This window comes from Amblyomma americanum, chromosome 10 (genome assembly GCF_052857255.1).
Source record: "Amblyomma americanum isolate KBUSLIRL-KWMA chromosome 10, ASM5285725v1, whole genome shotgun sequence".
Lineage (NCBI taxonomy): Eukaryota > Metazoa > Arthropoda > Arachnida > Ixodida > Ixodidae > Amblyomma > Amblyomma americanum.
In genome coordinates, this window is record NC_135506.1 from 69113492 (window position 1) to 69135834 (window position 22343).

The 22343-nt window shown below is 45.8% G+C and overlaps 2 protein-coding genes across 2 annotated transcripts in view; one reads left to right on the forward strand and one right to left on the reverse strand.

Moving 5' to 3' along the window:
• Positions 1 to 123: 123 nt before the first annotated feature.
• On the forward strand, positions 124 to 20262 carry caly (ubiquitin carboxyl-terminal hydrolase calypso). The gene is made up of 9 exons (XM_077639291.1): positions 124 to 327; positions 420 to 504; positions 605 to 734; positions 806 to 925; positions 2418 to 2666; positions 3580 to 3720; positions 4372 to 4639; positions 7078 to 7244; positions 9353 to 20262. Exons 1-9 carry the CDS (start codon positions 270 to 272, stop codon positions 9527 to 9529), a joined length of 1395 nt encoding a protein of 464 aa, XP_077495417.1. The 5' UTR covers positions 124 to 269; the 3' UTR covers positions 9530 to 20262.
• stan (Protocadherin-like wing polarity protein stan) overlaps positions 19816 to 22343 on the reverse strand; it is a 61984-nt gene continuing 59456 nt past the window's right edge. The window contains exon 33 of the mRNA XM_077639290.1: positions 19816 to 20166. Within this exon, the coding sequence (XP_077495416.1) occupies positions 20142 to 20166 (25 nt within the window). The 3' untranslated portion in view covers positions 19816 to 20141. The remainder of the gene's footprint in view (positions 20167 to 22343) is intronic.

Below are 22343 nucleotides of genomic sequence, written 5' to 3' on the forward strand. Positions count from 1 at the left end.
ATACCGCTGCGACTGCTAGAAAATGCAAGAGTTGTAACCCGTAATGATTGCTTTGAGAAAAAAATTGCGGAAAATGCTGCTAGGCTTAGAGATATGTGAAGTTACTCGTCTGCTAACTATGACATTCTGCTCGACGGTGAAAACGCAGTTACAGGCATGTGGCAGTGGAAGCCACGCTAACACAAAGTTTTTTGACCGGCTTTGCCGCTCGCCGGCTGTTTGTCAGCATGTTTTTGATAAGCGGTAACGGATAACCCGTTTTCGGCACCATGCCAGTGGATCTCAATCGCCTCGCTGATGGCTGGCTTGAACTCGAAAGCGATCCAGGTATCAACTAACTTCCGAGCGCGGCAGCTGTAACCGATCGACACACAAACATTGCGGGCATCAACATCTTCTCTTCTTTGGCACACTTGCAGGTTTGTTCACGCTCTTGCTGGAGGATTTTGGCGTGAAGGGCGTGCAGGTGGATGAAATATACGATCTTCAAAAGTCTATAGAAGGGTGAGCTCTGCACTTTTAATGTCATCTGTTTAAGGCATTACACTCGGGCGCGTCAACACAACAGGTAAACTACGAACTGTTTCATATGGTCGCTTCGCAGGCCCGTCTACGGCTTTATATTCCTCTTCAAATGGATCGAAGAGAGAAGATCCCGGAGGAAAGTTGTCGTCCAGGAGGAAAAGTTTGTCGAAAAAGAGGAGATTGTCAACTCGATCTTTTTTGCGCATCAGGTATGTCGGAGTAGACGTGCTGGCCGAAGTGACAGCTCGATGGTACGCCGACTCACCATTCCCTGTTGCAGATCGTGCCCAATTCCTGCGCCACGCATTCGCTACTGAGTATCCTGCTCAACTGCTCCAAGATATACCTGGGCTCGACGCTCACCAGGTTAAAAGAGCACACGAAAAGCATGGATCCAGAGGTAAGGGCACGATTGAACAGGAAGGTTTGGTCTCTTTTAGCCTCGTTTACAAATGTGAATATCGCAGTCATATTCATGTTGTGCCATGTTATTTATAAAAACATGTAGTTCTTGTAGTGTCTCGATTTTTGCGCTTTGCAGATTCAATTGCAGCCGTCACTGTAAACAAGACACTCGATTTTTTTTTCCTTAACAATACTGCTCTTGCTCTGTAAATTGCCTCGAATTTGCGTCAGTGTGTATGACCTCAAAGGGGAGAGCATAGGACAGGCTGCACAACCTAGCAATATTGTCGCTTTATTAAATAATATTGTGACTTAAATACCACCTCACTATGAGACCCTGCTGAGCAAAGATGGGATTGCAGATGGTTGAGAGGGAGCAAAAATAAACATACGTGTATTTTTACAGTACGAGGGGGAGCCTCAGTCTGTTAACCAACATTTCGACAAGTGGACTTGTCTCCGACGGCAAGTTGAAGACGTCCTCTTGTTGATAGATTGACTAGTAGACTGAGTCACCCCCTCTTCGCTTGTTCATTTTGTTTTGTGTTGTCAAGCCCCCCATGTTTCTGCCTTCTCTTTACCATACGTTATAATGGTAGAATACTTGTGTGTCGTTCCCACTCCAGCTCCTTGTAAGGTGTGCTTATGATTTCGCATGATGTTATTTCGCTTATAGTGCATTGTCAGTAAAATAGTTCTTGCACTGTCACTTACTGTGTTTGCATTCTAAATGGAATCACGCCCTCTGTAGATGCTTGTGTGTGGCATAACGGCTTCCGTGGTGGTGAACCACGTATGGCTTCAAACGTGCACACAGCAGAGCTGGTGACAAAAGCAGATAAGCTCAGCTTGCAGGCTTTCACTGCTGTCCTGGTTCAGCAACATGGCACCCACTGTGATGTTTATACACACCATCCGTGCAGAGAACAACTTGATCTTACTGTTAGGTCTTGCGTCAGTGCTCGTTGTTTAAGCTTTACATGAGTTTCTAATGCATCGTTGTCTTATATGAAATAAGAGAGTGATTACTCATTAGCATCCACCCAAGCACAGCCATATGGCCGGCTGTGTAAGAAAGCTCTACAGACTTCACATAAAGTGTGATCTGGTCCTGGGACTGAGTTTGGGACCACTGCCTTTCTGGGGCAGTCACTCTACCAACTTATCTAGTCAGAATGTGAGACAGTAGCCATATTGGTCTGCTTGGGTGGATGCTAATGCGTAATCACTCCCACAGTTCAAATCTACTCCACCTTTCCTGCTTCAAGTTGTTGATTGATTCGGCCTCACCCTGCCTTCTACAAGCCATTCTGAGTCAGGATGGCTCTGGACAGCTTGTAGAATGCAGGGTGAGGATGAATAAATCAACAACTTGAAGCAGGAAAGGCCTAGTAGATTTGAAATGTAGGAGTAATTACTCATTAGCATTCATCCAAGCGAACCAGAATGGCTACTGTCTCACATGATTTTTTTTTCTCTTGGCACAGAGCAAAGGCTACGCCATTGGCAATACACCCGAATTGGCGAGGGCACATAACACGCATGCCAAGCCGGAACCCCGGCAGCCCCAAGAGAAGCCCCACGGTGTTCCTATGGGTCGGACCATGGAAGCATTCCATTTTGTCAGCTATGTACCCATTGATGGCCGCCTCTATGAACTGGATGGTCTGAAGCCGTTTCCCATTGACCATGGACCGTGGCAGTCTGGCCAAGACTGGACGGACAAGTTTCGCATGGCAAGAATGCTTTGCTTTGTTTCTTGACAGACACACTAGTGGTTTAGGTTACTCAGTGTAGATTACACTGATCATATGCCAGAATTTAGTTGTGGCTTGCAGCATTCAGGTGCCAAATATTTAGGGTGTTTTCTTTACCACACCTGCTTTGCACATTGTGACAATGGGCAATAACTATTTGTGGCAGGTATGGTCACAGTGTGGCTTCGATTTATGAAACTATTGAACATGGTGGTCAGATGTTTAGGGGAATCCCCCAAGGTGGAGTAGATTTGTAATAAGGGAGTAATTACTCATTGGCGTCCCTTATTACTCCCTTATTATTGAACATAGTGCAGTCAACAGCAGCATGATATGGTAAGACTGGTTGAGAAATCTTCTCAGATGCATTGCATGTAGTTAATTATCATGATTTGTGAAACTTGATGTGGAACATAACTCAGTAGTACTTGCCTTATGGCTTAGAAAGCAGTCAAAAATGTGCAATTAGATATTAGATTTTTTTTCATGCTGTTAACATTAGACGTGTCAGCGCTGGCTTATGAAGTTATGCCGGATTCCTGTCTTTGGGAAATAGAAGCCGTGGTAGGAAATGTTTGAAAGCAACAAAAACCTCTAATATATTCAGAAATTCAACATTTTGTTATTATCAGTGACTCTTAAATAACTTAATTCAAATCTGAAAAAAATGGAGAATAGAAGCAGCTGCCTTGATTCGGTGCCAGTATCCCTTCATGAAAGTTAGCTGTTGGTGAAATGTTTGAAAAATGGATGCGCACAGAAGCGTAGCTTCAGTGATATTTCAAAGTAGAAATTGTAAACATGTGGTATATTGTGCGTAATACATGTTTGCTTTATGCTAAACCTCAGCTTTGAAGTTTCGCCTGCCTCACTAGTGAATGTACTGCCACAGGTCATCACAGAGCGGCTTGGTGGAGGGGATATTCGTTTCAACCTTATGGCCGTTGTCCCTGACAGAAGACAAGCGTACGAACAGAAGCTGCGGACACTGAAAACAAACCGCGGCATTGTTCTGGAAGCGCTTCAGCAAATGGTAAATGCTCCTCGCTTAGCCAGTTTTGGGCTAGTTCTATGTCAGTGATAGCTTTTGGTTGGTAGTTACTTGCAGGATGTTGCTGGCTTACTAAACTGAGAATGCTGTACCAGAAAATGAGCAGCTTACTATTGTTTAAAGGGGAGCTGAAATACTTTGGTTGGCCATGTGCTGCGTTCAACCATATCCCAACCCTTACCGAATCCGTACCCAGTTGTTATTATTTCTTTCCGTCCCAAACAAAACTTCACAGAGTTTGTCACAAATGTCAGAAAAAGTTTTCTTTTGTCAGTGCAAATGAAATTTCACTGTTCGCTTGTTTCCTTGAAGAACACATTCATGAACACAGTGTTGGAAAAGAAGATAAGAAAAATGGAGTGTAACTTTATGGCATTGGATATGTCATGCCGAGCATTTGAAGCGTTGTAGAACTGTCCTTTTACTCACTAGGGGTGCCAGCAGGAGGGGGAAGTACTGACTGACAAAGAAGGTGAAAGGTGGAGTAGGACTCCTTTCAAAAAGTGCACGATGCCAAACCACTTATTTCTTGGAAGAGCAAATCGGAAAACTTGGCGCAGAAGATGTCCGATTGTTTGTCCCAACGACTTTCATGGTACTGTAGCGAGCTGTAACGCTGCATTTTCTCTGCAGGTTCGGGACCAACCGGCACTTGATGGGCACAACTATGCCAAGAGCCCGCTCATGGAAGCACATTCGCCTGCCCCCAGTTCGGGTTCTTCGAGCACGGACACGGCTTCGGAGGCTGGAAGTGCATTTAACTCTCCTGTGCGAGCATCTCCGCCGGGTGCATCACCACCTCCACAACCGGCCGCCTTGTCCCCACAGCAACCTCAGTCTCAACCTCAGCCTCAGCCGCAGACACAGACACAGCAGCAACCACAGCAGCAGCAGTCCTCAGGCAAGAAAGCCATTGCAACTTGGCTATGCTTACTAACATTGTGTAGCCAATGAGCATAAATACTGATACTCAACAAGCAAATTAATATAACGAAAACAGTGCTGTTTCCTGACTCTATGAATTTCAGTTTTGGTGTTCAGTTTTTTATCTTAATGTATAGTTCTTTACCTGGCAGTTTAGATTTATGGCCTCTGCATGTGTGCAGTAGTATCTCTAAAAATGTTTGCATTATGTACTCTGAATGCTAGTGAATTTAAAGCTTGGAACATACCTCTCACTTCCACTAGAAAAGAAGAAATTAACAGTTGCAAGAAGAAACTCTTGGACGTAACAGTGTTGCCTTGATTCCGCAATAGGTGTCAGGTTCATGTGGAAAAGAGGCCACAATCAAACTTCTGTACAACAAAAAATTTGGCATGTTAGACGCTTAAGGAACAGCACATTTATTTATTCAAATGCCCTAAATGTCAGAGCTAGCTGTACACAGAGGCAGTACATGAATGAAAAAAAGGACTTAATGTGAACTGTAAGAAATCACAATTGTGTTTCAGTAGTATGCAAAATATTCAAAAGTACATCATACGCTCATAAACATTATACTGTAATGACAAGTGAATGTAATGCAGGCAAAGCAGTCCTCAGTGACAAAAAAGAACAAATAGGAAGGTTGTCACCATTTGTTGTAACGTGTGGGAGCTGTATCCTTCTCACATTTTTGTGTTGTCTTTTATGCTGTATTAGCTCACTGGATGGACGTCTCACTCCGTTTCATGTAACATTGCCATTACAACAGCTGTATCTTACCGATACTCACCTACGGGGCAGAAATGTGGAGGCTAACGAAAAGTGTTCAGCTTAAGTTAAGGAGAATGCAGCGAGCCATGGAAGGAAAAATGATAGGTGTAACGTTAAGAGACCGGGAGCGGGCAGAGTGGGTGAGGGAACAAACGCGGGTTAATGACATCCTAGTCGAAATCAAGAGGAAGAAATGGGCTTGGGCAGGGCATGTAATGTGAACGCAAGATAACCGCTGGTCCTTAAGGGTAACGGAGTGGATTCCATGAGAAGGCAAGCGTAGCCGGGGGCGGCAGAAGGTTAGGTGCGCGGATGAGATTAAGAAGTTCGCAGGCAAAGGGTGGGCGCAGCTGGCAAAGGACAGGGTTAATTGGAGAGATATGGGAGAGGCCTTTGTCCTGCAGTGGGTGTAGTCAGGCTGATGATGATGATGATGATGATGGAATTGCCCAGGGCTGGTTTTTTGTTCATCATTTATGCCCCAGTGTCTGTTAGAGGCCAAGGTAAAGTAACCAGGTATAGATAGCTGTGTCATACTGCAGTTTTTAGCAACGCATGTGACGACCAAAATGTGTGCTGGTCCAGATATTAATATATCACTTCCTAAAAAAAAGAAAGAAAAACCAAGTTTGCAAGGAATTTTTGCCCGTTTCAATACAGTTGGCTTGCTTGTCGAACTGGTGCTGTCCGGCAGAAACACCTGCTCCGATGTGGGCCTCCCATAGGCCGTCCACCAGATGTAGAGTCCACTGTGTACCTATATTTGTAAATACCTTATGCCACCAGGCACACTATCGCAATAAAAAAAACAAAAAAAAAACAGGTGAGGTTGCTTTGGCGAGACACCAGTGCATTTTAAGATCACGGAGAACAAATATACAAGCTTAGGTAAAGCAATGTGTAGCGGTGAAAAGTTTGTTGAGACAAAGCTCTAGAAGAACTTGTCCAGTTGAAGTGGTGTATTCTTGACATTGCATTCTGAAGCACAGTTTCAGACCATGAAATATTCAGAGGCAGCGTCAAAATCGCAAGGTGTTTTCTGCCCACCCCCTGTTGGTGAAGAGGCAGTGGTATAGCTGACACCCATCACATGGAGGCTGCATGCCTCAGCATTCTCAGTGGACATACCACAGACTCGAATTACACTGTTTGCTCAGGGGCAGTGTCAGGCGAGTTTCTGGTTAAGACGTACCATATGCCAATAGTGAACAGCTACATCATAGACTCTGGAATATGTTGTCAATATTGGCGGAATGGGCAGATGTTACAGTGACAATGAGTATTATAGTCCAGACTTTGAAGAAATTTCATCTGGTCAGGTATCGTAGTGGAAACGAAGAAGTGCACTCACTGACCATGTAAAAGATGCTGGAGCTCATACAGGTTCTTAGTTCATAAGGAACTTCTGGGAACCCGTGAGCAAGGAATGTATATGGGCTCTCTGAAAAGTCAGTCCCATATTCTCTGGTTTGGTGAGTGACTGCATTTCTTTATTTCCAAGAGTGATTACAGTGGTGGCAGTGAGCCCAAAACAGATAGTTCCATTGAACGGTGACGTGTGGTTCAGTTTCTGATTGTTTCATGTCTGGTTCCCGGCATGGTTACAGGACTGACTTTTTATTACCGTGTCTCTCTCGCCTCAGGAGCAGCGAGTAGTGGAGAGATAGACCGGCTAGTCGTGGTGAGGCTTGGCGAGGAGCATCCGTTTGCGCCACACGACCTGCTGGCACTGCTCAAGACCGTTGAGGCTGAAATCAACGCTTGTGAGAGCGCACTCAAGGACGAAGTCGACAAGCGTCGGAAATATGTTGTGAGTGTATTTGCAAATGGCACTTCTTTGCACTTATGAGGTTGTTTAACATGTGTTAAAATAGCACAGAATGTGGGCATTTTGCATTTTTCCTTCATTTAATGTGGGATTGGACTTGATCCCATGCCTTTAGGCACAGCAGCGGACATGATTTCCATTTAGTCGGAGCTATGGCTGTCAGGTCGTACATCTTCTGTTGAGCACACCCAATCCACTGTTGCTACTATGCGTTTATAAAGGCATTAATAAAGCCCCTTACTTTTTTCAATGGAAAATCATAAATTTTGCGGATGTACAATGAAGTATCCCTGAAATTCCACGGGAAGCATACGACGAATGAAAGGAACGTGCAAGTTTATTTTTTTTTTACACACATGCCTTGCATGCTGCGGAGGTCCTTCTTCTAAAATTGATGGTGGTTGTAACTCGGCTATCTTCACTCAAAGAATGACACTTGTTTGATACTAGACCTTCATAACAACTGAATGACGACTCTGAGTCAACAGAGTTGATTTTGATGGACAAATATTTGAGTGCAATGGAACAGAATGTTGGGGTCAGTGCTTTCATTCCTGCCCAGAAAGACGGATGTTGATATCGTCACCTTGGTCGTTAGAAAGAAACAGTGCGAGGTCTCTGTCACTGGATTTCAGTTCTTGAGCAGATTTCAGGTACACTTGCCACTTGGCAGCTATGACTGACGATTCTTGACTAAGTTTAGGCTCGCTTGCAAACTACAACCTGATAGAAACCTGACCTGCAGCAGATCCTCCGTAGGCTATGGGTGGCCTGAAGAATTTCGAATTTCGTTACAATCACATTAAAGTGCTCAGTCAGGTGCAAATTCAGATATCTGCCCGTCTGCCCATAGTAGTTGCAGCCATAAGGCAGTGGAACGCAATAAACTCCATTACTTTTGCAAGTGGTGAACCTTTTTTTATGACACTGTCCATTGTGGACGATTACCCATAGTTTTATCAAGCCTTTTTTTAATGGTGGCGCAAAGGCCTCCTGTCTTGCACTTCGCAGCATTACGCTTTGCCGCGACTTTCTTGAGACTGAAATACTTTGGAGCTAAAGTATAACAGCATCATCCGAGTATGTGTTCTTTACCCTCGAGCAAGTGAAAACATGCTATGACAGGTTAGTGAGATGGGCAAGTGGGAACCCAGCTGCCATTAGCTTTGAAACCTGCTACAAGATTGCGTCCACAGCACAGTGATGGCATGACTTATGTAAAGCTGACGGCGCTGTTCAGGTGTCCAGGGAAATATGAGACAGATACTGTGCCATTTCCTTTCCCCAAAAACCAATTATTATTATTATCTTTAACGCGCACTGACATCTATTTCTTAAATTTTTTCTGAGTTCTCAAGCTCCTTCTCGTGTTATAGTATTTATGCAAATAAGTTAAATTTGTCATTTCCCCATTGTTCTGTCATTCCTACTGATATCCGCAACAACAATTGTATCAAAAAATGAGAATTTGGCTGCCAATTCAAAATTACGTGAGAAATGTTTAAATCCGCGATTTTTCGTGGAATTTCGGGAAACTAGGGTCCTTAGGCATAAATATATTTCCCTGTGCATGACACTAATTATCGTTTTCCTTTAATTTTGCATCATATTGGGCCTTATTTCCTCAAGTTACTGCTAGGTGTCTTTAGGACAGGTGGTGTAGGCTTGAACATAAAAGCACACAGGATGGTGATTTCTGGCACCCATAATGAGTACCAGTTCTGTCTTTTTGGCCAGCTTAAACTATCTAATAGTTTATTGTCAAATGAGTCAGTTTGTGAAAAACCTATGATTGAGTAGCTATGGCATTCAGCCTATTTTAGATCTAGGAAGTCATACGAGACATCCCATGAACAAGAGGGAAATAAATGGCCGTCATAATCTTTTAGCAATGCTGCCTCGAGCCGCAGAAACCTTAACACCGTGCCACTCAAAAACATATCTGCAAACGTCCGTGTAAATCTCCAGATGTGGCAAAACTGGCCCTGTCACCATGGCGTTCTTCCCCATCCTCCTTAGTCGCATTCCTATTGATGAAAATAGTTGATAAGCGCTTTACTGAAGGTGAGGACGGCACCACTTTTCCGCAGGTGGACGATTGTCGGCGAACGCACAACTACGACCAGTTCATTTGCACTTTCCTCTCGATGCTTGCCGAGCAAGGCAAGCTCGCCGACCTGGTCGAGCAGCAGCTGCAGCCCAAGCGGCGCCTGCTACCGAAGCAGCCAGACCGCAAGCGCCGGCCAAAGCCCAAAAGGCGACGCTGATGACGGCACCGCTTTTCCTCAAGTTTATTCTCATGCGTATGTTTCTCCGTTTCGACCTCTGTACAGTCACCTGAAGGAAATGCATGCCACACTGCTGTTTCCATTTGCTTGCCCCAAGAATTGAGGAATGCTAATCATGCATGATAATCTCAGTGTGCTGACGACTTTTGTATATCACGCTGAAGAGTATAAAACCGAACCAAGCAAAACACTAAGGAATGAAACGTATGTTCTTCCTTAATAGAAGTGTATTAATACAGCAGTTCTAGTTAGTAGCATTGTTGTCTGTTGTCCAGTCTTCCTTTGTTCTTTGTCCCGTTCTGCCCTGTATTTCTTGTTACAATTGAAAATAAACTCGCGCAACTGTCCATCCTTCTGAGGACTTTGGGTAGCAGCTGCCAGGGACTTTCTTGTGCTCCGATTTTTTTTTATTTAATTGCTGCGGTTTGTAATGTATAATGTGAAAAAAAAAAAACAAACTTGCAGCAAACATTGCAAACATACAGCATTTACGTCGGGATAGGAATAGAAAAAAAAAAAACTAATGTGCAGTCATGTGCCTCCCCCCCTCCAGACTTTTTTTCTTTTATTTGCACACTGGTGTTCTTCCATTATTGTTGCAACCCATTCAGCTTTGTTTAAAAAGAAGGATGTTGCAGTGTTCAAACAGTGTGAGCAAAGTGAGGCCAACTTTTTTCATCTGTCCTCACGACATGCGAATGGCGGTGGTGTTGAGCTGTCCTTTTGGCAATTGTGCGGGGCCCCGTATTGTTTGTACGTGGTCATGGGCAAAGGTTTACGGGATGTGGGTGTGCGGTAAAGAATTTATTTCTGCATCACTTTGTTACCGGGTTAGCTGGTATCTGTTTTAGGGAAGGGAGGACGCAAGCCTTTCACGCTTCCTGGGTTTTCAGTAATCTGTTTGCCTGACCGAACAGCATAGGTCGGCACACTCACGTTTGTGGGTGTGGGCTGTCATAAACGTGAGTGCGGGCGAGTGGATGTAAGAGTGAGTGGACGCGAGTGTGAGCATGGTGTAACAATATTTTAGGTGTTGACACTGCCCGCCCGCCGTGCCGGAGAGCGTGCACAGATCATGTTTGCCCTCTAGTACATGCGCCGACCGCAGCGGCACAGGGGTGCTGCGGAGAAGGGGCCATTCGCTTGCGGAGCGGCGGACGCGGCTAAGCGATTTGTGCGGCTTTCGGTGCCGCCTTAGGCTGTGTTTGTTGGTTTTTTGCGCTGCCACAGTGCGTCACAAGGTGTGGGCGTGAGGTTTTCAACTTCCATGTTGTGTTAATCACTGTGCATGAACAAAGCTTGCTAGAACCAGCTTTTTGTGTCGCAATTTAGGGCCAGCCGCAGTGATCATTGTGCAAACGCACATGGTGGTGCGAGCTGACGCCATGCATGGTCATCGCGGCCTATCTATATACGTAGTGGCTGTAATGTATTGGTTGTTGCGGTGGCACACCTCAGGGATCCAGCCGGTTTCATTAGCCAATTAGATGCGAGTGCTTCGTTACCAACTGTAGATCGACCTACTGGAGTTGTCCGCACCAAGCGTCACTCTTTAAAGCTCCATCGGAGCCTGCTTGCCTAAAACTTTGGCACCAGGCTACCACCAGAGCAGATAAGGCTGGTTCACATGTAAGCAACTGAGCAATTGAGTGGCGCGTCGCAGCGAAAATTTCCAACTTGTTGAAACCTCGCCGCTCGTCGCCGCGACGACTCAAAACAAATTTTCCGCGGCAGTGCTAGGATTCGCTAGCATTTTCGCTTGCATGTGAAACGGACTATAGAATATTGCAACCGAGCGACTACGTCTGTGCGAAGCACTTTCCAGGGCATACAATATAAAATCGCACTACACTGACTTCAATAGCAATGCACTTTTAAATGCACCCAAGAAACTGGTGCTGTCTTTGAATGCTGAGCCCAGTATTTTTCCCGGGTGTCCCAAATCTCTGACAAAAGAGGCAAATTCAAGAAAGCCTCTTAGAAAGCAACGGTCTGCAGCCACGTGTGCCAAGCAGGCAAGCAAGCGGTCCGCAGCCGCCGCTGCCACGCTGCCCTCGGGGACAGCCTGTGAAAAACAAAAAGACGCCGATCCAGCATGGAGCCCTCAAAAGAAACTACGCACAGGTAGCTAGAGTTCATCATGCCTATCCGGTGATCAAGGAACACGTCCTTCTTCTACCATGTAAACTTGGGTGCACCTCCTCACTTAAGTGCAAGCTCCGTCTTCATCGGCATTCATGATGCTAAAGTTTGTTCTCTTGAGCACTGGTCCGGGTACTTAAACGTTCTATAGGTGCTCAGCATTACCTGTACATGCCATGGCAGCGTAGCAATTAATTTCAGTCGGCAATCTTGTGGCCATTTTCCGCCCGCTGTATATTTTGGTGCAACAAAACATGATGGTATGAAAGGCAGAAGGTATGCCGGTAAGATTTATAACAAATATGCAGCTGCATTATTTGCCGGGCCCTAGAACGCGCGATGGATAATTTCGTGGCCCGATATTATTGTCAACAAGTTGCTTTACCATGCCAACTGCAATTATTCTAAACTGACATCTGCCAATCGCAGTTTGGAGTCATATAAGTATTTTACCTCTGCGCATGCTCGCCAGTCTTGCCTTGAGGGAGACAACAGCTCAGCACAGCCGGTGTCGGCGTAAAAGATGAGCTTGGCAGGAGGAATGCCAGAGGAATATCCATTAACTATTTTTGCGTCGCGTAGCTAAAAGTGCACTGCACTAGCCATTAAAACATCACAAATGTACACTTGGTTTTTTTCAATACCTGTGCTCGTTCGTGTAGCGCTGGAGCACAAGAGCGCGGGTTCTATTCCTGGCTGCGGAGGCAATATTTCTGATGCAGGCGAAATGCGGAAACGTCTTTGAGGTTTCTCCGCACATTAAAGAACTACAGTTGGTTGAAGTTAACCATGTTTTCTACACGGCAGGCAGGCATCTCACAGCGTTCGCGCATTACACTGCTCAAGCAGTCTGAATGTACGCCTAGGCTCTTTGGCCCAAATCTGGGAGCATGCATGTGATGGCCGACCTTTTATATTTAGGAGTCGGTATAGTTAACTACGCTCTTAGCATTCGTGCGGATGAACGAAAAAGCTTTGCAGTGAATGCATTTCGATAACGAGTTCGGAAGGATCGCAGGGCAGCGTCCTCGCTGCTGTTCCACCCATTCATGCAGTTCAACAAGTAAAATACGAAGTCGGCTAAAATTATTTGGTGCCGACAGCTGTTTCAAACCTTCTGTTTAACAAAGCACACGTTCACACCGTGGCACCGAACGATCGCGCAACACCTGCGTTACCCGCAGCTCAGCTACTAGACGCCCCCATCGTGTGGCGCCATCTGTCCGTATTCGAGAGAAGTGCAAGGAGCAGCGAACAAGATCTGGTCGTGCGTCGTGCCCCCAGGTGCACTGTCAGCACCTACATATATTCTTACACCGTGGTGTGAGTAAGAGTTTGTGGATGTGAGTGCGGGTGGTCATGAGTGTGTGTGAGTGGATCTGAGTGGCGAGTGGACATGGTTGATGAGTGGGTTGGAGTGAGTGTTGTGAGTGGACATGAGTGACGAGTGGGTTGGAGTTGGTGTGAGTGCATATGAGTGGATGCGAGTGGTTACGAGTGCACATGAGTGGCGAGCGGACGCGACAGCGAAGTTTATCGCGTGTGTTCCGTGGCGACGGTCTCCGCTTAGCTACTTTCATGTTGCCGAGAGCCGAGAGAAGCAAATATTCACTGCAGAGGGTGCTCGAGGCAGCATAAGGCATCATGCCGGTGTCTTTGACGACTGAAGCAGAGGATTTCTCTAGCGTGGGAAAGGCAGTCTTGTGGCTGCTTGCATTGCTAGTTCACCGTTGGCTTGCGTGCAGGCCATTCGCGGGAGCAATGAACTGTTACGAGCTGTCAGATCCTTTGATTGAATTTTATTTGCCACTGCTAGAAAGGTAGATGTCTCTTGTCACGCCTCTTACACGGCTCGAGCTCACATGCGCAGATTTCCGACGCTTGCTGCTGAAACAATTGTCTGCTTCTCGGCAATAACTAGCGAAAGGTGGGATCTCAAGTACTGCAATGGACGCTTAGGATTTTTTCTGTGCCTGGGTGTGTGCACTGTAGAGTTCTGCTCTGGCCATAATTTTCGATTAGATCATACCTACGAGAAGAATCCGATCCATTTGGCCCGGCTCTTGACCTGCACAAGCTCGGCTCAAGCCCGGAAATGACAAAGAAACCAAGCGTGCTTTTCGGTAACGCTAGAAGTTCTTGTTCTTATCATGTACTTGAAGGAGCCCCGCATCGCAAATTAAGCCTGTGGTTTTATTTTTTTGTATGCACAGCATCAGACATGGTGATGCCTTGACTCCAAGGAGATAGCTGGAGTGGTAATATTTAATGTTTTCACCTGCTCTAGAAATAATCGTTTCGCGCCGATTTTGACGAAATGTATCGCTGATTTTTGGCAGTAGATATGAGGCAGCAACCAAATTGGCCGCACCCTATTTGATTGGTTGGACGTACATTTCGGACTTGAAGGGGCCCTGAAACGCCTTCCGAGGAGAGCACATTAACTCACTTAATCACTGCACTGCGTTGCCATGAAAACCAGAGCCAAATAATACTCTTCTACATGCAGCAGACGACCCACAATCACGCGTCAAAGTTGGCGAGCCCTTCCCGGCGACTTTTTCATGCTCGCACCCTCCTCCGTCCCCCACATCTGTGTAGACAAGGTGAGATGTGGCCATTGTTTAGATTCTTGCAGACGTCAGGCAGCTACCGTGGCGGCGGCCAATAAGCCGCTTTGCTCCGGCAGGTCAGGAAGCTCCGCTCTCAGAGGAGGGGGGGGGGGGGGGGGGGGGGGGGGGGGGTTGGTGGAGGAGCACCTATTTTCCAGCGTGCAAAAAGTGACGAGAGGAGAGGGAAAGGCGCAAAGACGCTGAAATTCAAATTTTGACTACTGATAACTCAGCTTCTACAAAGCGCATTTAAAAAATTATTGTTGGACACTATTCCTGAAGCGGCGTGCTTTAACATCCCAGGCATGCTGCAACTTTATTACAGCCCCTTTCACAGCCCCTTTAATTCTTCTGTACTATGAAAAGGGATCCAAAATATAATGTCTCTGAGTATTGTCACCTTTTTTTCGCTCGAGAAAAAACTACAGAAGAAAAAAAATACAGGTGAATGAAAGCTAATAAGAATCAAGCTAGGGGCGACAGTTTTCGTTTTGCCAAAAAGTATCGTACAAGCGAGTGCTGCTGCTCAAACCGCCGATACCGAGAAGGCAGTGGAGAAAAAACCGTCCTACGGACATTATAGCCGAAACTGATGAGAAGAGAACGGGACTGAAGGCAGAGGGCGGTGTATGTGTGTGTGGGGGGTGGGGGGGTAGGGGGGCAATAAGCTTTTCATAAAAGGTCGAAGGGCGTCGGCATGTTTGACACTGGACTGTACTCGTGGAACAGGAACGAGTTGAGGTTTATATACCCCACGATCTCCCCCGAGTCCAAAAAATTGCTGACGGTTTAACTCTTCAAAACCTAGTTACACAAAGTCAGAGCGGGCAATATTGTTATGCGGCGGCCAGTCGAAGGAGACGCGATGATCGATGGCAATTAGATGATTTAATGGCTTCTGGCATAGCGCGAGCGCTCCTGCCCGCGCCACTGCTCAGTTCGTCTTCTTCCTCACAATATCTGCGGGGTGATCAGATGTGGCTTACTGACGATGTTGCAATGTCCTCTGCATAACGTTCAGAGACTGCCAGCTTCGCTCAGATCCATGGCAAAGTGCACACTGCCTAGGCAAGTGGTGCGCTCCTCTAAACCGCGGCCAAGCGCGCGACGAGTCGCCCAGTCTGACAGCGTTAGAGTGCATGCACGGCGGCTCCAGCTGTGGTGGCAGAACCACTGCGGCGAGTGACATGGCTAGTTACATGTTTGATCCAGTGCAGCTCCGGAGCGGCTGAAGGGCATGTCAAAGCAATGCAATCGGTGAAACTTGCGGGACATGCCGTAGGAAAGCTTTCGTTTTAAAGACCGTTTTTTTTTAGGGTCATGAAAAGGCTCCAGTCGGCATCATGTACGCGGAACAAGTACGCCGCCGGCAATTTGGGCTCCTGAAGGCTGCCCTGGCAACTCAACAACTGCATACAAGCTTCCGCTGCATGTGTGCAAGGCGTGGTTCTGAATTGTCAGACCCAATCTTCGGCTGTGGGCGAGTGAAGTGCGTTTTTTTTATGTTTGTGTTTTCAATACTGTTAATGGAATAACTTCTGATTGCACACTCCGATTTCAGCAATTCTTCCCGCACTGATATCTGGACACAGCATGAGGAGTCTTTTGAACCGGATACTATGGTTTCCTCTAAAAACTTCTTTATAGGGCCATTTCTCAGTAACGTACCACTAGTATTTCAGAAGGGAATGCACTGCAAAATGGCTCACAAGTTAGCTGTATACGCATTCTTCCACGATTGACGTTTCCTCGACCAATGACGCGGCGAACTATGGGACAATATTTAGGTGGTGTTAGCATGCCCTATTACCACTCAGATGCGCCTGTGGTCTCCTCACACAACGGCCTCAAGCGGAAACACCGTGGTGGTTTCTAAACGCTCCTTCAGATGGGGATTATGTGGAGCGCAGACAACGTACTGCACGGCAGGCATGTCCACAGATCTGTCACGCATACCTGCTCTGGAGCTAGAAGAATCCAGCCCTGTCCTGCTTTTAACTACACCCCAAAGTAAGCCCAAGAGGCTTGGAGGCAAATCTGTACTTGGCACCTATTCCAGCAATTTCCCTTCTGGCACGGAGCAAGACTATATAGGAGGTGAAGCTCCCGTCAGCGCGAGCGAGCGCAGGCGACCAGATAAAGTCACAATTGTACGCGCCGACGGGGCCGTATGCAGTGGCGGCGCCATGCGGCGACTCGTAGAAGTCGTAGCGAAAAAAAAAAAAAGTGCATCGCCTGGCGGCGGCTTCGGCGTGCTCTCCAGCGGCGCGCGCTCAGAGCAGACGACAAGCAGATGACACGGGTGCTTGCTTCTGCGGGCACACCGGGACGTTGTATTTCTGCGCCCTTAAGTCAAGCAGCTACAGTTCTTGTCGGTGTCAGTTCGAGGGCCGTAATACTAACAGCGCTGCTACGCGCAGTGCGGCCTCCTTCGGAATTTGCTAGACTAAGATGGAACGCAGGTGTTTTGTTCGAAACTGCAAAAGTGGTTACAAGTGTCGCAGGGAGAAGGTGAGCAAGGTGAGAAGTTGTTGCCGCTTGTTGCCTTCTCGGCTGACGTGTAGTCATAAATGCTGCGCCGTACGACGCCCGCGTTCTCCTCCAGCATTTGAAACTTAGCATGGTCACATACTTGACGAACGTGAAGGCATGCTTGCCTTCGACAAATTTCAGCAGCGCTTATACCCATCCAATCAAAGTCATCGTGCGGGTGTCAAACAAAAGCCCTGCGTACAACCAGAAGCTACAGATCATCTTGTAGCGATCATGGAAAAGAACGCGTTTTATTTTTTACTGCGCTGAAATGGTTGAAGCGTAGCACCACTTGCTCTTCGGGCTACCAGCGGTAAAGAAGCGCGCGAAAGTGCCCTCAATAGAAGTCAGGCGCGCACGGCTGAACGGGAGCAACACGGTCTGACGAAACGGCAGTAGTTTCTTTCCAGGCTGCCAGCATGATAATGGCGCCGCGGGCTTGTGACCTTTTCTGGTCGCCGCAGACAGTGGAGTTTCCACTCCTAAATAGTCTTCCTTCGTGCCCTTCTGGCGACGACCTCACTGGATCTTTTACAAAAACACTCTCTGTTTCCCACGCCACAGAAAAGTACCTATAGTCGCCACTTGCCTCCAATGTGTTCATGCAGACTTACGGACACGTCGTTATTAAGGCAAACCCAATATTGGTACTTAAACACCATCCAAGGCCACTGTCAAGCAAAACCATTATTGTTACTTAGATATCGACCGTTGAAAAATGTGTCTAAGCATCTTGGCTGAAGCTAAACAAGCACTCATCGTCTCAGCAGAAAACGTGGGAGCATACGTGCGTGACATTCATTCGGGACATGGGAGATGCGTGATAACTTACCGCTTCTTTACAGCATCGAAACTGAAAATTGTCTAAAGACCTCTGCAGAGCCCCGCGCGACTCACCACCACTTCGGTGGGACCAAGGCTGTGCCGGGCACGCCACGAGCGCAGTCGCCCGCGGCAGCAATTCTCTCATCCCCTCCATTGTTAGCAAACAAGGAAACAGTGAGTGAACGTGAGTCAGTGGACATAAGCGTGAGTGAACGATTGTGAGAGTGAGTGGTCATGGGTGCAAGTGTGAGTGAGTGCTTGTGCGAGTGGTCATGAGTGCAAGCGGCCATGAGTGCCAGTGTGACTGAGTGGATGTGAGTGCGAGTGATCGTGAGTGCGTTTAAGCCACCTCTCATGGTGCCGAGGTATGCCTAACAGAAAATTTTTCCCGTGACCCCGAATCCTGTAAACTGTGTCCACAATTGTACGCAGCCTTCCATCTTCTGGCGAGGAATGCTCATATCATCTGTACAGGGTAAAAAAATAAGAGCTAGAGGCAATAATTTTTTTCTTCTTTCTTGGCAGCCATACAGCCTGTATAAAGTGGACAGTTCCTGCTCTGGCATTAGCTGCGGTGGTCACTAAGAGAGAGAGCCTTGCCATGTTCAAAGCAGAACAGAGAAAAACGGGGCGTTGGTGGATTCTCTGAGATACTGGATGCATATCTGGAGAATCATGTAGTGAGAACAACCTTCAGTCTTTTTTTTTTTTTGTTCCCTCAAAGCACTTCAGCAGTGGCGGGTTATGCACGCGACCCAAGAGATGTTGGGTTATCATGCTTTTGTTATCAGTTTATCGGTTAGTTTCAGGCCAGCACTGTTGGGTGCTGTCCTTGAATTGTTTGCTCAGATTAGAAGTTCATGATTTGGTAGACCATGTCTGTCTGTAGAATGACCAATTTGCACTTCGTGTCACTAGGTGTCAACGCCCAATGTGCTTCTTCCCTACAAGTGTGTGTTGCCGAGGATAAAAGCACGAAGCATAGCAGTTAATGGCTTAAGCACCAAAGTGTGCGATTTATATCTAGTTGAAAGCAATAATGATATGGGCTACTTTGCAATATTGTTGGCTGCTTATTGGACCATACTGCAAAAGTGTATGATGCATTTCCAGACACTATAATGCTAGTGTTATTCCGCAAGAAGAGTTAAAAGATTCAAGCAATCTTAAACACGTGGATCATGCCATTGTTTTTTTGTCTATATGACTATGTAATTTTGATATTTTTCTGTTCTAGCTGAATTCGGCTTTGCAGTGGTGGCTTCCAAAATTCTCTCTGGCAAATGTTAAAAGCATCTTTAGTTGTAATGCTGGCTCTTCCAAACCCAACATCTGTATGAGGCAGAAAATTGCTGTAACTGTGACACACCAACTGTGCTCTTTACTGAACCGGCAGCATGTATCATTTGGCCTAATATTCGAACCCGACCGCGGCGGCCACATTTCGATGGACGCGAAACGCGAAGGCGCCCGTGTGCTGTGGGACGTCAGTGCACTTCAAAGATCCCCAGGAGGTCGAAATTTTTCCAGACTCCTCCATTACGACATCTTTCTCCCTTCCCTCATGGCACTGATGAGGTGTCCACAAAGAAGTGAGATGGTTACTGCACGATTTCCTTTCCTCAAAACTCACTAATGTTGTTACAACCACCAGGAACCACCCATATTTAAGAACAAAAGTTCTTGCCAAGCATTCACAAGTAACAGCCAGACTCTAAGTTCAGGAGTAATCATTTGTTAAATTTAAATATGGACAGATGAAACATTCCCAGTCAAAATGGGCCACACCAAGTGCTAGTTGAAGCAAAAAAAAAAAAATGTGGATGATCACCTGAAAGCAAGAAGTAACTTATAAACTCCTCTACAAAACCAGAGCAGTGCAACTGGCATTGAAACAATGAATTATCGGCAAAGCTATGAGCACCTGTTGAAGCATTTGACGTAGAGTTTACCTGCCGCTGTTGTCAACCCACTATACACATTTTCCCAGTGATCTTGTGCATTGATGTTGCAATTCAGATTAAGTGCTATTCAACTTGTGCCCCCTTTCTGTTCAGGTAGGAGAGACTGCATTTATGCAGACTTGAGTTTGAACAAGATGCATTTTTAGCATTTATGTTTTGTTCGGAGGCAGTTGTAGCAGACCGAGCAGTATACACACAGCAATGATTTGGTCTTTATTGGATTCTCTGGGCAGTAATACAGGGCCCTTGGATTTATGTGTGTGCATGTGTGTGTGTGTTTATCGCATGAAAAAGAAGCGGTGATTGGTCCCTAAAAGTGGATGGAATGTAAGTTTGTTGTCCGCTTCCTTGCCGCAAGGCGGTTCGCATCAGACTTGCTCGTTCTATCGCTACGTTGCCATGCATTTTTTGCTTTGTTCCTCTTGATGGCATTGTCATATGTACAGAGTTGGCTGACGGCGATTGTAGAAGGGTAGCGAATGCGACAGGTGCTGCCCTGAGATCTTATCTCTCTTTCTAAACAGACGTCTCGTTGCTGTCCCTGAAAAAAAAAGAAGAAACACGGTGAAAGATTGAGTTGAAAACATGCATCGTTCAGAATGACCAATAAAATGATGCATTGTTCGGAAGAACCCAAGTCCTGTTGTGTGCTCAATATAATTTCATCATGTAATAGTCTTTAACATGTTTGGATTCAGTATGTCTGCACAAAAAAATTAACAGTTGAGCCTTTTCATAGAACAGCCCCATGAATGATGAATTCTATTTTTTTTTTCACAGACACAGACAGTGACATGGTGCCATGCGTAAGTTGTAACCAGACTCACTGTTACACTATCACAAATGCACAGGGCACCCTTGCTTGTGTGTATACACAGTGGCAATCTTCATTTCGTGGCCGCTTTCCTTTTTAAATTGTCCTCGCATTTCGCCATGTGTGCTGTGCATAACGCAGTGGGGCACGCTTCTGCCACCATGGCCGAAGAAGATAGCTGTGCAGCCATTCTTCTTTAATGCTTTAGCATTGGAACCCCCGTGCTGGGAAAGTCGTCTTTCTGTCTGAAGCCTTGTTTGGTCCAATGTTTAGGGGAATCCTCCAAAGTGGAGTAGATGAATTCTTCTTGAACTGTGAAGTTTCTGTTGAAGTTGTACAGTTTTCTTTTGTAGCTGTATGGCTCTGCGTGGGTGGACACTAATGAGTAATTACTCCCCTATTAAAAGCTTTTGTTAGCAGACAAAGAAAAGGCAGTTCCCTTCTCTTTTTTTTTAATCACACTGAAATGCTTTTCTCTCTTAAAAGCTTGCATCAAAGCGCTTGATTGTCCAATGCCTTTATTTCTGCACACTGGGCTCTTTGCCTTGTCCTCCATTGTCGACGATTATGACAATTACAAAAAAGAAACGAACAAAGTGAAGCCTTCAACAAAGATAGCTATGCACAATGTTGTTCATAGTACATAAAATGCAACTCTTTTCCGCAAATTACTGCAGTTACTTCTGCAATGTGTGAGGTGCAATTCATTGGTAGCTGATGGGAAGGTAATTGTGGAACCTTCAAAAAAATGTATAATAGTTACAGGCTTGACGAAGGAGGCAACATGTCGACATGAAGCCAGCAATTTCTGTTGTCTCACTGGAAAACTGTGTTTGTGCGGAGAATGATGCCCTGACATAGTGGTGCTGCACAAAAAAAAAGGCGTCATCTGTGAAGTTTAAGGCTAACAGACAAATTAAGAATCTCATATGGAGAGAGTAGATGAAATCTGAAGATGACATTGTTAACTGTGAGTGCATCAGCTTACGATTAGACTTAGTAATGAATGCTGTCTGCATGGTACTCATTCTGGCAACTACGGTTATCAGGTCTGCATTACCGAAATAAATTGGAATTGCTACTGTTTTTGTTGCCACAGATTTTGCTTGGTTCTAAAAAGGTTACCTGCAAGAACTGTCAGATATTATGAACACATCAATGGAGTCCCCTTGTAAGTGGGCTTGACTGCATATGTACAGAAGCACCAACATTACAATGTAGTCTTACCCTGTTTAAAACTGCCCCTGGGTTCTTCTTAATACACAAGGCAAGGCTTTATTGAAGAATATACTCTGACGCTATTTTTAGACAAATCCTGCTACCAAAATGCCAAATTACATTAGATATGTCTCGTTACCCTTCTATGCAGTAATAATAGAAAGTTGATGAAATTTCAAGGTAAGCAGCTCGCATAGGACGCTAAAACACTTGCACACTGGGAGAAGCATGTCTTTTGCCACTATATTTACACAGCTGGACATCATCACTCTTCAGGGTTATTAATTAAACTACGGGTATGGGTTTCATCAAAGCCACAGTTCTAGCCTACTTTTAAGTATGTGTGGCAGCCAATTCCTTTGCAGCACAAAAGTGCTCTTCTGTGTTTCGAGCTTGCCGCAAAACGATCAGAAGTTGAGCATCTTGCAATTCTCAGCATCCCTTGTCTCGCATTAACAGAAAAAAAAAAAAATAATAATAATCTGAAATCTAAGCACTGAGAAACCAAGCTTTGAGTTTAGAAAAGAGTCAATTGTAGCAAAACAGAAGCAACAGATTCACTCTTGGTTGCTGGGGGTGAAAGGCAGTTACGTTCCACCTTGGAGTTGTGCTGGGCACATCTGCTACTTTGGCAGTTGACCACATGTGCTAACCACAGGCTTAGAGGGACTATGCAATAAATTAAT